Here is a 15,218-nt window from a genome sequence, read left to right as displayed (position 1 = left end):
ACAATCAATCGATCCATCTATCTGACACATCTGACCCCCTTCATTGTTTTTATAATGTAGTTGTGCCTGAATGTTTGTTTGCATATTGAAATGTTACAAACTCTTTTCCTTTTGTAGTAAGGGAATCGATCTATATCACAAAGTATGTTGAATATATCCAAACTTGGATGTGGATGCATTAACTATGATTCATGATAAAGAATTTCAGAATCTTTTTAGAATAGGATTGTTGGGTCTCAGAGAGTCGAGACTCTGAATTCTATGAGTTTTAAGGTCCTTCTCAGCCTTAACATTCTGAGATTTTCTGTGATCATTATTTCTATGAATAGCTCTAATCTGTTTTGCAACTAGTGTGTGGCAAACACTATTTGGAATGGTGTCCCATTTAAATCTAGTAAGTCCCCTTAAGTGGGGTAGGAATATTGTCACTGTTTACGAGATGTAAACAGTGAGATGTAAATTGGACAAACTGTTTAAGAAGAATTGAGTCAAATAACTCCAGAACTCATGTTCTTTTCAAAGTTCTTTAAGAAAAGTTAAATATGTATATGGAAGTGAGGTTAAGCTAATATAAGTATTTATAAGGGATTGCTGCCAGCCACAGCAATAAAGAGATGGAATGTATAAATGTAGTAGGTAATTTTTTAAAAAGTTAGGGCTAATTAGTTATATAAATGGTAACATTTAAAAACAGAAACCATGCAAAGTTCACCAAAACAATTTTTATTTCCAGTGTTTAATTGGGTATGCACACAGGCATGACACAGGTTTGGATCATTAGGTCCTCATGCAGAATTATATTCTTCTCAATAAAGAAGCCAGTTCCATCCAGGATCCACTATCTACACACCTATGTTACAACATTTATATCAAATCTGGTATCTGAAGAAAAGATACACATATAATATGTTCATTTAAGTTACGTATTTTACAGAAAGATTAAAAATTCAAGTCACACAAAACTCAAAAACTGTATTAAAAGTTTGAATATAAAACTCAGATCCACCTGGAATGACTAAAGAATGGAAGTTCTGTATCCACCTGTGTTAAAACTGGTAAATGTAATGAAATTTATTACCAATAAAACGCATTCATTTATTTAATGTAAGTTATCTAATTTTAACAATATGGCACCCTAAAAATCAAATGTATTTTATGATGAGGCACTTTTGTTAGTGATGAAACCAAAAGAACAAATTTGCTGCATACTAATGTCAGCGATTTTCTTCAGTAATTCGGGGTATATACTATGTAGTGAGTTGCAACAAATACCTTGCTCATTTGTATACAACTATCCAATATATTTTTAAATATATATGTGTTCTTCTGGCTGTAGTAATGCACTGTAAAGTTATTTCACAGTGCAAAATGATGAAACCAGCCCAAATGAAGGCTGCATAATAACAATTCTGGTACAAGAAAATATTTACAGAGTTACTGAAACGTGTAACAGTAGCTTTTTATTTGCTAGAGTGGACATACCCCAAGTTTAAAGACAGGGATGAAACTGTGCTTTACTCCCTGGGGTTTCAGACAGTTTATGAGGATGGGCATTAGTTGCAGAACTAGCATTTTGGCTCATGTTCTGGAAGTTTTCTCCATTTATTTGGTCAGGTAACTGTGGTGGTATGGAAAGATGTGGCCTATTTGTTGAAGCCAAACTACTAGAAGAACTGCCAGTGTCAGATTGAAAAGACCAAGTTGTCTCGGTCCTGGGTGTTTCTGATGTGCCAGGGTTCTCCGGCTGGGGGTCTCCGGTTTCTCCTCTGCTAAGGTCAGATGTGCTCGTGCGTAGGCGCTCCCTGGCAAGCCAGTCTGAGATTGAGAGGTCCTGGGCTGAGCATTTTGGTTTTAATCGATTCACAGCTGAAAGTTCAGATTCTCTCTCCCCACTCTGCTCATGTGCTTTCCAGAAATTCAAAACGCTGATTTCAGTAGCATCTCTGTGTCCTCCTAGTGTGTGTCTGCGCTTGATGTTTTTCCTTTTAGCAGTTTCGGCATTTGTTTTTTGATTCCCTACTCCAAACATATCATCTGCAGGTGCTCTGGGTCTCAGCTTGAGTCGATCTGCTATTTTCGTTTTCCAAGTGGGTTCTGGCTTTTCTGATTCACTTCTGGTTGGTGTTAGTAGACTCCCAGTTGATTTTCCTTTTTTCATGACATCAAACACTTTGGTTATTGAAGGTGTTTCTTTCTCGCTCTTGGTATCTCCTAGACTTCCACTGTCTGACTTGAATCTTGCAGACTTTTTTCTGGATAGTGTATCACATTCAATAAGTTTATGTGAACTAAAGAGTTGTCTCCGGCTATCTAAACTTGGTGTTAAACTTCCCTCGGTACAACTTACTTCACTTCCTTCTGAGTTTCTACGGCTTGTCTTAGTAACCTCTTGCAGTTTTCCTCGGAAAACCCTCTCGGAAGTCAAAGCTGTGGGGAAGACAGGAAACTCGCTCTCACTGTCTGTCTCCACAGGCCGCCCCTCACTTATCAGTTCGCTTCTCTCATCATCAGCCTCATCTCCCTTGCTTTCTGCCACAGATTGCACTTCAGGGCTTAGTCGACTGGAGTCGAGGCTAGTCAAGTACATAGTTGATGATGTAGTGGAATAATCTGAGGTGATGGTGCCAACATTGGCCAAAAACTCACAATGTTTAGGTTCTGGACTGGTGGATTTCTTGGTAGAAAACCTTGCCAGAGAAGCCTGGGAAGATGTGCTAAGCAAAGTGCCAGAGTCAGACCCTGTCTCTTCAAAATGGGAGGACTTTTGTGAGAGAAGTGATTTAGAGCTCTCTTTCAGGATAGTAAAGCGACTGCTAAGAGTTGGCGACCTGTTATGTTTGGAACTGTGTGGTGGGGAGGGTTCTTCAGATGGCGTGCTCCCTTTTCGTAGAGATGTCTTATCATCTTTTGTTGTGCTGTCTGTCTTAGAACTGTTTTCTTTGGCAATGATGAGCCTTTGTTTTCTGCCTATTGTCTCACTTTCCTTTTTGGACTCTTCTTTAATGTCATTGTGACACTGTTCCACATTTTCCTTCTTAAAAAATACATTGTCCAATTCGTCTTCTGAGCTACTGGGTTGTGCTTTTTCTTTTGGCTTTTTCCTCTTGCGACTAGCGGCTGCAAAGATGGAGGACACAAGCAGTTCTCTGCTATACTGATCCTTTCCAGATCCCCAAGAACCCTGGGAAGCAACCAGAGAAATAAGATTGTGAACAAAAGAACCATGCTGATCGTAATTTGTTTTTTATACCCCCTTTTAAACTTAGCCAAAGACAAATTTTTATTTAACCACCAATCCCATCTCTTGCCTGGTTGTATTTATTTGTCAAGTCATAACTCAACACAAGAGTTTTCCCTGAAAGACAGATGTATTTGAGAGGCAACTAGCTCTCCTGATTCTTAATAATTTTCCTGTAACTGACTTTCCCTGCTTCTTTCATCTGGAACACAGGTTTAATAATTAAATAATGTTCTAACAAAATTGAATATAATATTACTGTAATAGGCCATTAACATTTTATGGTGAAATCAATTTTCCAACTACAGACTACATATGACAGATCCATGACAGTATCGTATAAGCCAACTAGATTTCCACTGGTTCAGCCAGATTGAATCTTCAGGTATTTGCCTTAGGTAGACCAGGTTAGAAATGCCTTCATTTATTTAATGGTAACAACACAATTGGAAAATTTCAAATAACATAAGGTCAAAGGATCTTTGATCTTTATCATGGAATCATTTAAATGTACCATTATTGGTAAAGTCATCTTTTATGTATAATAGGTCCTTTCTACAACTATTTAGTTTGTTCATAATGTCTGTACACTAAGGGAATGGCTGGGGACAAGGGTCAATACATTCTTGTTTTAGCACACAACAAGATAGGGAGGCAGGAAGTATGCTGAGTAATGGATCAGAAATTATATTTCTCTTGCAATAAAAATTTTAGACAAGTGAAACTGAGAAAATGAGGTCTTTTAATAAGGCTTCTATATTAAAAAGGATCAAATCACAGATTAATAGGATTTTGTTTTCATGTTATAAAGGATTTCCTAAATACCCATTACATTCTAAATGGTTACTCACATATTCTCACACTCTGATGAAGACTACAGGGAATAATGGTTGTGATTGGGCTCTGAATTAGGAGACCTGATGTTCCATCCTCTAGCTTGTTGTATAGAACACTGAACAAGTGATTGATCCACTTTTAAACATCTCAATTTCATTGTTTATGGGAGAAGCAAATCTTTAAATGTGTTGAGGCAAGGGACTAGACTACTACTTCTTTTTTTTTTTTTTTTACAATTGAGAAAGTGGTCGAAGTAGTTACAGCATTTGGACACCCACTACATTTAGGGTATGGCAGACTACCACTTAGATGAAGAGACAGGTGAAGGAACATGTTAAAGGCAGATATTTCAAACAAATCCTTTCTTCTGGCAAAAACTTTTGGAAACTGCCATGTCCCTTTAGAGCTTTATTAATCTAGAACAATGAATTATAAGGAATAAAACCTGACTGCATCTAGATAGGGAAATGGAAGAAAATTCTTTGTGTAGAAAAATGTACATTAGATAATAATGTATTCTAATGTCAGTATCCTGAGTATAATTATACTGTCATTAATTTAGGTAAAAGGGTTGGGTGTTATCCTAACTTCTCTGTAGGTTTCAAGTTTTTAAAAATAAACAGTAGGAGCACAAAGATGGTGAAAGTCCTAAGTGATACTGGTGATAAAAACAGACTTCTGTTAGAAATCATACAATTCTAGTTGCTATTGTCTCAGCAGTCTACCCAGTGATTCAAAAAACTTTTTTAAAAAATATTTTTCAGTTGCACACAATACCTTTATTCCATTTGTTTATTTTTATGTGGTGCTGAGGATCGAACCCAATCAAGGCCTGCACATGCTAGGAGAGCACTTTACCACGGAGGCCATAACCCCAAAACACTTTCTAAGAATGCTACATAAGAATTTCATATAAACTGCTCAAAAAAAAAAAAAAAATTGTAATTTGGTGTTACTATCAATAGAATAAAAATTATGTAAAAATACTAACAATAAAGCCAAAATGGCAAAAATATATGCATTTTCTATAACAATGTATAGTAATAACAGAAGTTCATAATGCTAATAAAGTTATTTACAGATAAAATGATATCATGTTATCACAGAAGCAGCAGGACTGGCATGTGGTGGTAATTGTTGATGATGGATAAGGAGTACCTCATACCATTCTCTCCAATTCTGTATGTGTTGGAATAACTCTGGAAAGTTTTCTGACTCACAACTCGGTACTAGTTTAAATTCTAATAAATAGAAAAATTAGTCTTATTGTTCTGGCTCATAACATCAGCCTGAAAGCAATCCCCTCCTCCAACCCCCAAATATTCCTAAACTGTATAAAACAAAAAGATAATTTACCTTAGATTTTGTTGAGTCACTAGTGGCTGAATCTGAGAAGTTAAATAAAACATGGTCAGTATTAGCCAATCTTTCCTGCTTTCAACAAACAATGCAAAACTTATGAAGACAGGCACAGAACAAATGTGAAAGCAAAACTCAAAACAAGAGAACACAGTGGATAGTCAGAGCTCACAAAGATGCAAGCTGCACCACAGAAAGCCACCGCCATGAAAGGATGCTGTGAATTGTAGGCAGAACCAGCTCAATGATAGGAATGGCAAAGGAGCCCTGTACTAAACAAAAACAGAAATACTAATGTTTATTTTCTAAATATTAAATTTAGCAATAAAGAAGCTTGAAGACCTTTTAAGAATTATATCATGTACCACATCCTGTATCTGAAACTGATACACAATGTAGAACTTTTAAGATCGTTGGCTCTCCTAGCTACCAATTGAAACACTCATATTGGTATATTTGTTTATTTTTGTCAGACTTAAATATTATAAGCATATACTGTATGCATATGGATACAAAAAGAGGTATTAGGATAATCCTGCTATCAGGTCACTTTGGTTTTTATTAGATAATGTTGATTTTTGTGCTTCAGACCCCAGTTTCATGTCAGGGATCTTTTTGACTAGTTTGGTTAAATTGCTACCAGTTTTATAATTATCTATTAACAGACGCTATTATGGAAATGGAAAAATGAAGACCATAATTTTACTGTCTGGCAAAAACTCAGATTATACAATTATAAAGAGGGTAGAACGGGGCTAGCACTATTTAGAATAATACAAATTTTGAAATTTTATCTTTCAACTTCTGGGAAATTGATTTTCAAAATTAATGAGCTGAGCCCCATGCCACACCCCTTTTAACACATGGCTAAATGCTTTATGACTTTAAGAACTGGTAGACCATACCATGCTATTTCTCCTCAGGGTCTGCTTCAGAAATAACAAGAAACAGCAAAAAACTTTTAAGAAAGTAGTATTGATCTGTTTTACAATATTCTTAAGAGAAACTTTACACCACAGATCAACTGTGTTTGCATTTACAAGAATCGGGGGTTTCTGCAGACAAGGCAGCTACAGTGTGGACAACAATCCTCCTTCTTTCTACAGTTCCAGCTGTCCATCAGGGACATCACAGAATCCACTAGTGACATTACCGTGTGATAGACTCCTCCCACTTCGCCTGTTCAACATCAGTATAGATTTGCCTGTGTCAGTAAGTGCTGAAAAAACCCTTTAGGACTAAAACAAGAACTAGAGACAAAGGGAGAACATTGTGTGAAACAACATGCTAGATCAGTGCAACAGTCTGGCAGGAGAAACTTTTCATCAAAAGAGCCTATAAAAACTAATACTTAACCAAGCATTAGGGTGGCAATAGGAAAAGAAGAAAATAAAGGTCAAAGAGATTGACTTTTACTGTGATATCTATAGTGACAGATAATACACTGTACTTGAGAATGGTGTCCATTAGCAGTTTGACACATGTAACTTGCTGCTCTTAAACAGAACTTCTAGGTCAGGAATAAGAACTACATATACAGTCTAGATCATACTTTCTGCCATCACAGCAACCACATATTCAGTAGCATAAATCTGTTTTACCTTGTGATGACTATTACATGGAAACTGTGAATTAAAAAAAAAAAAAAAAGAACAAAACAGTGGTTTGCATGCTCATTTCCCTCATATTTCCATTCTGACAAACATTACAACTCCATGCATTGTCAATGGCTTTATAGGCACTGGAAGATAATTAAGATCAATCAGAAAAGGAAGATTATTTATTAGTAGAAAGGAAAAAAAGAAAAAGAATAAAATCATAGTGAATCGTTACTCATGACTGATTTGTTCTTTCATGTTATAAGAATGTAGCTTTTAACCTAGAGCACAATATTGCCTAGGCAAGAGTTACCTGATACATCTCCAGGGGAGACTCCTGTCCTTCCAATGTTGGTGAGTAAATGATCTATGTTTGGCACTGGCTGGGAGTCTACTGTGTTTTCCTCCTGCACTGAGGTCTATGGTTAACAAACAAAGATCTCTTCATCATCTCTTCAAAGATATTTTAAAATTCAAACAACATTTTAGTAAAAGATATATTACTGAAGGAGCGCTTATGCTTAACATTTTTATATTGGTTATACATCATTAACTGCAAAAAAAGCTTCATATGATCAGAGACTAAGGAGCTAGAGACCTGCTTCCAGGATGCAAAGCGGGCAATAGCATACAAAGCAGGAGGTTGACACTGTTGTAGCATCAGGATCTTGAGTCCCAAATGAAAATAACTGAGTGCAAATGCTGCTGCACAATACTTACAAGAGGCTCTTCAGCACCCTCTTCCGTGAAAAACCAGTCATGCTAAAATTTAAAATAAAAGAGGTGAAAAGAAAAATTAAATAATCCCCTAAATATACTTTATATCTTGGAGGATAGTTTTTTTTAGACAAAGAAAAAAGACCAAATTCTATCCTACCAAGTATCAGCTGCTCATGAAAATGAATGGTCTCAGAGATGAAGAGGGAACTTACATGCTGGATGAGTGTCTCTACAATCTTGTACTGGTCGGGCATGTGTGTGACCATGTGGGTCATGTTGTCTTCTGATGTTCGCACTAGAGTGGGACCAAAGACAATTGCTAGGTTTCTTGGTTCCATCTGAAAGAATAAATGATGGTGGAAAATTTAAAAAAAAATTTTTAATATAAAAATTCCCTTTGCAGGTCTGGCACTTTAGATCTAAAAAGTTATTTTTGATAGAGAAAAAAATACAAAGCAAATTTTTTTTAATCCTTTGTGGAAGGGGATATATATCCCCCAAAGATAAACTTAAAATAACGCTTTTTACTCTAAACTTTTTAAATTTGGATTCATCAGGACTTAGTGCTGCGGAAAGGCATATGTATCCAAAAAATGTACATAAGCCTAAAGTACTTTGGAAAGATATTCTAACAGGACAATGGAAAGGTCCTAACCCAGTGATTGTCTGGAGTCGGGGGTCTGTTTGTGTTTTTCCACAGGGAGAACAGCAGCTGATTTGGATTCCAGAGAGATTAACTAAAACAATTTCTACAGATGGAAAAGAAGATGATTTGACTCAAATCCATAACAGCTGANCCTCACCCCCCCCACTGGTGCATAGACCTATCCACAAGTATGGCTGTATGCTGGACCGGTAGTCAGTGACGGGTATGATTCAATTGCAGTGGTATCAACCTAAGACAGGAGACTGACGCCTAAAGGTCAGTTTTCCGATGACGGGTAAGAACCATATGTTGAATTGGACAACCTACCAGGCACGGTCCTTAAGCCACATTGCTTGTTGTTTAATTAATCAGAAGGGGGGAGATGCTGGGAGCCATTAGCCAAGTGGGTATGACAATTTCCTTGCCAGCGTACCCCATGTTGCAGTGACATTGAATGTAGGTGACCTTGCTCAAGGACCAAGGCGGATTAGGGCGTTCCCGGTTTAGGTTCCAGGTTTAAGGTTTAAGATTATTCCTGCTGGGAATAGGGCGTATCCTGCTGCCTGAGTTCCCCTTGAGTTCTCACGGGATTCAGACAGTATATTTTGGAGATAGAAGCCCAGTGGAGGTGGATTTGGGCAGAGAACGTGGATTTCCCCAGAACGTGTTTGTAGACGGCTGGTGTGAGTTCGGGAATAAAGAGTTGCTGTTTGAATCTACAAGCTGTGTGGTGGCTCGTGATTGTGTGCCCAGCCAGACTTCGGCACCTTTGTAGTCCTATCACAATTTAGGACATTGCCTGACACTGCTGTTATCATCTGGATCTGCAGGCAATAGGGGTTGATACTGCTCATTTCATAATTCAACCTTATTATAATTGAGTGCTACTGTCTTCCAGATCATGCACAGCCACTGAACTGACCTGAATATATACATTATTCTCTACCTTAAACTGAAATCACTCTGAAGAAAGGGAATGATAGTGGTATTCCTAGCTTCTGGTGTTCTCTTATTTTCTTCTCAGTCTTGTTGGTTTCTGGAGAACTTTAAGGAGTAATGCCACAAAATGAGAAAATCATCATTTTGCTAATACTGTAACGATTATCACTGAGGAAAAGGATGAATAATTATGTCACCAAATATAATGTGTGGATTTTGTCTAGATATTTAAACAAATAACTAAAGAGACATTTTAAAAACGAGTCAAACAGAACATGAATATTAATATTCTAGTAAATTTAGTTGTTTAATAATGTGGTGGTGTTAAAAGGGGGAGAAAAACCTGTTTAAAACAAAATATTATTTTTTACTGTATACCGTGTATATACATCACCTGCTTAAAAAGGTGATATGCAGCTGAAAAAGTATAATGTTTCTTTTTCATTTTTCTTGCTGGATAAATATAACATGAATAACCTTCTTTAAAATAGTGATAACTGGCTGGGAGTGATGGCGCATGCATGTAAGCCCAGCAGCTAGGGAGGCTGAGGCTGGAGGATCATGAGTTCAAAGCCAGCCTCCGCAAAAGTGAGGTGCTAAGCTACTCAGTGAGACCCTGTCTCTAAATAAAATGCAAAATAGGGCTGGGGATGTGGCTTGGTGGGTGAGTGCCCCTGAGTTCAATCACCAGCACCCCAAAATAGTGACAACTGGTATTTGTAGATATTTTGCTTTTAAGAGTACTATTCAACCTTAGAAAAGGGAAGATCTCCCATGTTCTTGGATAGGCAGGATTAATATTGTCAAAATGGTCATACTACCAAAAATGCTACAAAGATTTAATGCGATTCTTATTAAGGTTCTGATGATGTTCTTTATAGAAACGGAAAAAGAGGAGGCCCAGAATAACCAAACCAATCCTCAAGGAAAAAAGTGAAACAGGAGGCATCCTTATACCACACCTTAAATTATACTACAGAGCAATAGTAATAAAACTGGCATGGTATTAGCACAAAAACAGACACAAAGACACATGGTATAGAATAGAAGACTCAGACAAACCCACATAAATAGTTATCTCATACAGACAAAGACGCCATCAACATACATTGGAGAAAAGATAGCCTCTTCAAAAAATGGTGCTGGAGAAACTGGAAATACATATGTAATAGAATGAAACTGAACCCCTGTCTCTCACCCTGCACAAAACTCAAGTCAAAGTGGATCAGGGACCTAAGCATTAGACCACAGATCCTGTGCTTACAAGAAGAAAAAGTAGGCCCAAATTCCATCATGTTGGCTTAGGAATGGAATTCCTCAACAAGAGCACAAGAAATAACATCAAAAATCAATAAATGGGATTGTATCAAACTACTAAAGCTTCTTCACAGCAAAGGAAACAAGACCATGAAGAGAGAGCCTACAGAATGGGAGAAAATCTTAGCCATCTGCACCTCAGAGCATTAATCTGCAGAATATAGAAAGAACTCAAAAAACTTAACAAAAAAAGCAAATAACCCAATCAATATAAGGGCAAAGGAACTGAACAGGCACTTCAAAGAAGAAATACAAAAGGCCAAATATATGAAAAAAATGCTCAACATCTCTCGCAATTAGAGAAATGCAAACTAAAAACTACATTGAGATTCCATCTCACTCTAGTCAGAATGGCAATTTATCAAGATTACAATTAACAATACAATAAGTGTTGGCGAGAATGTGGGGGGGAAAGGTACACTCATACATTGCTGGTGGGACTGCAAATTGGTACAACCACTATGGAAAGCAGTATGAAGATTCCTCAGAAAAGCTGGAATGGAACCACTGTATGACTCCTCAGTATATATGCAAAGGACTTTAAATAAGCATACTATAGTGACACAACCACATCAATGTCTATAGCAGCTTAATTCACAATAGCTAAGCTATGGAAACAACCTAGGTGCCCATCAACAGACAAATGGATAAAGAAAATGTGCTGCATATTACACAATGGAATACTACTCAGCCATAAAAAAATGAAATTATGGCATTTCCCAGTAATTGGATGGAACTAGAGACTATCATGCTAAGTGAAATAAATCCCAAAGAACCAAAGGCTGAATATTCTCTCTGATATATGGATGCTAACACACAATGAGGAGATGGGGAGGGGAATAAGGAAGAGAGTGGAATAAACTTGACATAATTTTCCTTTGTTTATATATAAATACATAACCAGGGTAAGTCTACATTATGTACAACCACAAGAACAGGAAGTTATACTCCATGTATCTATAATATATCAAAATACATGATACTGTCACGTATAAGTAAAAAGAACAAATAAAAAATTTAAGGAGTGCTCTTCAGCCAGTTTGATGTATTTTTAGAGTTTTTGTTGAATTCTATACCTATTTTTGACAACTGGGCATGAAGCAATGAAGGATTGTCGCTCCCCGCGACAAGGGTACATGGGAGACCAGCCTGTCGTCTCCGTGGCACCAGCTGTCGGAACCGCCCTCCAACAGAGGTAGTGAAGTGCACTAGACCAGCTAGTGTCTCCGGGGCTGAGCGAGAGGGTTAACTGTCTCGAACATGCCCGCCATTCAACCTGGCCCACAATCACACAGAGTTGGGAGATGAGTCAACCGTGAAGGTGCAATAATCTCAACTTTATTGTGTCAGGGACAAGGTTATATGGTGATAGGAGGGACTAAGAAGAGATAGTAGCGAGAACCAATAAGGGGCAGTTACGTCACTATCACTAAGGGGCCTAGGCAGATTTCAGATTGAACCATTAGGCGGGGCTAAAATCAAAAGCCCAAAAACGCCAATCCAGCCAGGTCACATATACGGAAATGCTAACCCATGAGGCCGCCTCAGCCAACACCCAATAATGGCCGCGGTCCCAAGGGAGGTAAAAGGTCCCAACATAGGCTATCTTTTAAACTAAAGCCACTGAAATTACATTTCTTAAACATGCACTTCACATACCTTATTTTTTTCCGAATTTTCTGCTACTGTCTTCAGATGAGCCGAAAGAAACTTAAGGGTTTCATAATGATGTTCAGGCAAATCGTGGATCTGAAACATTATTTTATGATGTATTCAAGTGTTGCATTTTAGTTGTGCCTCCCAAACTAAAAAAATAATACCTACTAGTCTTTTCAATGTTTTCAGCCGATCTAGAGGATCTTCTTTACGATTGGCTTCAATAAAATCAGCATATTTATCTGACAACAATAAGAACAATAAAACAATTTATCTTTAGGTAACCCTGTAAAGGTTTAAACACAATGAAAAGTAGAAGATTCCCAAATAACTTGGCCTTCGAAATGTAAATGTCTACAAATTACATTTTAGATAAAGTTTGAAGTTTAAAAACCATATAACAAATAGAAGAAAATTCAAGGAAATTTTCTGTTCACACAGCCTGTCCAGTTTTCCCCCCAACAACTACAGTGGCCCATGTAGCATTCAAATTTCTGTAAAAGTTTTCCTATTAATGGTATCTTATTATGTGTGAAAACTTTTTGACTGAAACAATAATGAACAGGAAAATATATTTTTTTCCTGAATGGAAATATTTTTAGAAATTCTGTTTTTCACTGTATAACTAAACACAACCTCCTGTTTCCTTCAACAAAATATATATATTTTTTTGGTTCCATCAGTCTATGGTTTTCTAACAGTTGTAATGTGGACTGTTCCTCTGGAAGCTTTCATGGGAGTTAACTTACCATTTGTGAAGAGAGGTTCAGGGAGTTTTCTGAAGAAGGATTTTAGTAAACTGCTTATCACATTCAAATCTCGCCATTTCTAGGTAAGCAAAACAGAAATACAGTATTTTTTGGTCAATATTAGCAAAGGGGGGAAAACAGATCAGTTATTCAAATAGAAATAAACAAACTTACATCGTCTTGTATATCAATATCAGCCATTCCCTTGTTGAGTTCTTCTTGCATACTTGAAATGGCTGCATTATTTCCAGGAACTCTGTAAATACCTGTATATTCGAGACCTCTTTCTTCAACTAATTTGCAACATATATCAACTATTAATGGAATATACTGCAAAACAAGAAATAAACATTTTTATTCAACACAACACAAAAATTTATGTTCAGATAGTAGTTCTATATCACAGCTACAAGTACCCTTTCATCCAAAAGGAAATATGTAAATTGCCATTATGTAAAACTAAAATAGAAAATATAGACATTCAGACATTGGGAATACATGGAACCAACAAGACATTTTTGAGAGAGTGGGAAGAGAATGAATAGGCCAACACAGAACATAAAAGGCCCTCAAGGGAAATAATCTAGAAAGGAAAGGAACAATTAAGAAGGATGTGGAAACAGTTTAGGTGAATAAACAGGAATAAGGTCAAGAGAAGACATGGGATAGAGTAGCATCAATCAACTCACAATATGTATCTTAGCATGGAGTTGTAAACAAATATACGTGTACTTAATCAGGTCGTTGTCATACTTGTAAGATGCAAAAGACAGAAAATAAATTCATATTGACCCTTTTAGATACTTTTTTTTTTTTGGGGGGGGGGGGTATGCTAGGGATTGAACACGAGGCTTTGAGCTTGCAAGGCTACCAACTGGGTTATACTCCCAGCCCTCAGACACATTCTTATTAACTAAATAATTCTATTTTAGAGTTATACATTGGAAAAAAGTATCATATATAAAATTACTTGACATATACAGGTCAGAGTAACTCGTGGAAACTAAGGTCTGGATGAAGAGGAAAATGCTCAACAGAGCAAGCAGTCCCTATTATCTGAAAGGCTTTACACTCAGATCCTATAATTACAAATGAATCAGGAAACCCAGCTGGTTGGTGTCTCCTACCCGATTAGTATGAGCTGGCGGACAATCATCCAGTCGGACGCCAAATGTTCCTGTAGCAGTAGGCTTTTTCTCAAATGTCTTTCTCATAATGCTTGGAATGCCTTTTCTCCACGTGCCTTTGTCTTTTGGGGGACTGGTATCATCTTTTGATTGTTATTGAAAATAAAATCACATAATCAAGAAAACGGAAATAAGAGTATTTAAATCATGACTCTAACAATCCTTTATATTAATTGGAATCCTCTTATGTAAAACACCCTGCATTTATCTAAAATATTTAAATCTCTTCCTAAATGGCCACTCCCTTTAACCTTCCATATAATGTAACAGATATCAATAATACTTCTTCACCCTTTTACAGTCCATATCATGATTTTCTTTAAAACAGCAAGGAAGTACAATCAACAAAACTACTGGTTCCATTTCACAGTGGTAGCATCTGCATCCTGAGTCATTCAAATCTACCATGTCTCTTATGTGTTCCATTCTCCTTCACCTTGTTTTGATTACAGAATCTGGTGTCTTGGGCCTCACCTTAAAGGTCCCATTAACCTATACTAGGTCTCTAGTGATCTTTAAGCTAGCTGACACTGGGTCTGAGTCAGTAGAAATGGTACAGAAAAATATGAAAATACCTTTAAGATCCCAATTTTAAACACTTTATTTGTTAAATTTACCCAAGAAAGCTAACATCAGTACCTTTGCTGAGAAGTTTCCTTTCAGATTCTTCCTTTGGAGAATGTGGGCTTTGAGTCTTTGGCTCTGATTTAGCACCAAGTAAAGTTTGCCTGATGCTGAGGCTCTGGCGAGGTGTTTTTGGCAACTGTTCTGCTTTGCTGCTAAAAGAAATAAACATTTCTTAATGGTTTCCTATTTTACATCCAAATTAACTGTAGGCAGGAAGGGATTCTCACCTCATCAGATTGTTATATTCTTTTATTCTCCGACTAATTAAATCCCTGTTAGTAACTCCAGTGTCCTACAGAATAAACAGAAGGTAATATTAAAAAGTCAATTCCAAACATAAATAGA

The 15,218-nt window shown here is 36.9% G+C and overlaps 1 protein-coding gene across 4 annotated transcripts in view; it reads right to left on the bottom strand.

Moving 5' to 3' along the window:
• Positions 1 to 707: 707 nt before the first annotated feature.
• Arhgap21 (Rho GTPase activating protein 21) overlaps positions 708 to 15,218 on the bottom strand; it is a 132,734-nt gene continuing 118,223 nt past the window's right edge. For 2 of the 4 annotated variants that reach the window (XM_048812681.1, XM_015495232.2), the window contains 12 exons: positions 15,101 to 15,165; positions 14,886 to 15,025; positions 14,187 to 14,329; positions 13,234 to 13,389; positions 13,060 to 13,138; positions 12,479 to 12,552; positions 12,314 to 12,403; positions 7,965 to 8,090; positions 7,753 to 7,794; positions 7,346 to 7,451; positions 5,432 to 5,463; positions 708 to 3,181 (listed from right to left, as the gene is read on the bottom strand). In XM_048812681.1, the coding sequence (XP_048668638.1) occupies positions 1,490 to 3,181; positions 5,432 to 5,463; positions 7,346 to 7,451; positions 7,753 to 7,794; positions 7,965 to 8,090; positions 12,314 to 12,403; positions 12,479 to 12,552; positions 13,060 to 13,138; positions 13,234 to 13,389; positions 14,187 to 14,329; positions 14,886 to 15,025; positions 15,101 to 15,165 (2,745 nt within the window). In that variant the 3' untranslated portion in view covers positions 708 to 1,489. The remainder of the gene's footprint in view (positions 3,182 to 5,431; positions 5,464 to 7,345; positions 7,452 to 7,752; positions 7,795 to 7,964; positions 8,091 to 12,313; positions 12,404 to 12,478; positions 12,553 to 13,059; positions 13,139 to 13,233; positions 13,390 to 14,186; positions 14,330 to 14,885; positions 15,026 to 15,100; positions 15,166 to 15,218) is intronic. The other 2 variants (XM_048812682.1, XM_015495233.2) reach the window with 1 other exon arrangement.

This window comes from Marmota marmota, unplaced genomic scaffold, assembly GCF_001458135.2.
Source record: "Marmota marmota marmota unplaced genomic scaffold, marMar, whole genome shotgun sequence".
Lineage (NCBI taxonomy): Eukaryota > Metazoa > Chordata > Mammalia > Rodentia > Sciuridae > Marmota > Marmota marmota.
Note: the sequence above shows the minus strand (reverse complement) of the source record. Positions and strands in the feature narration are given on the sequence as shown.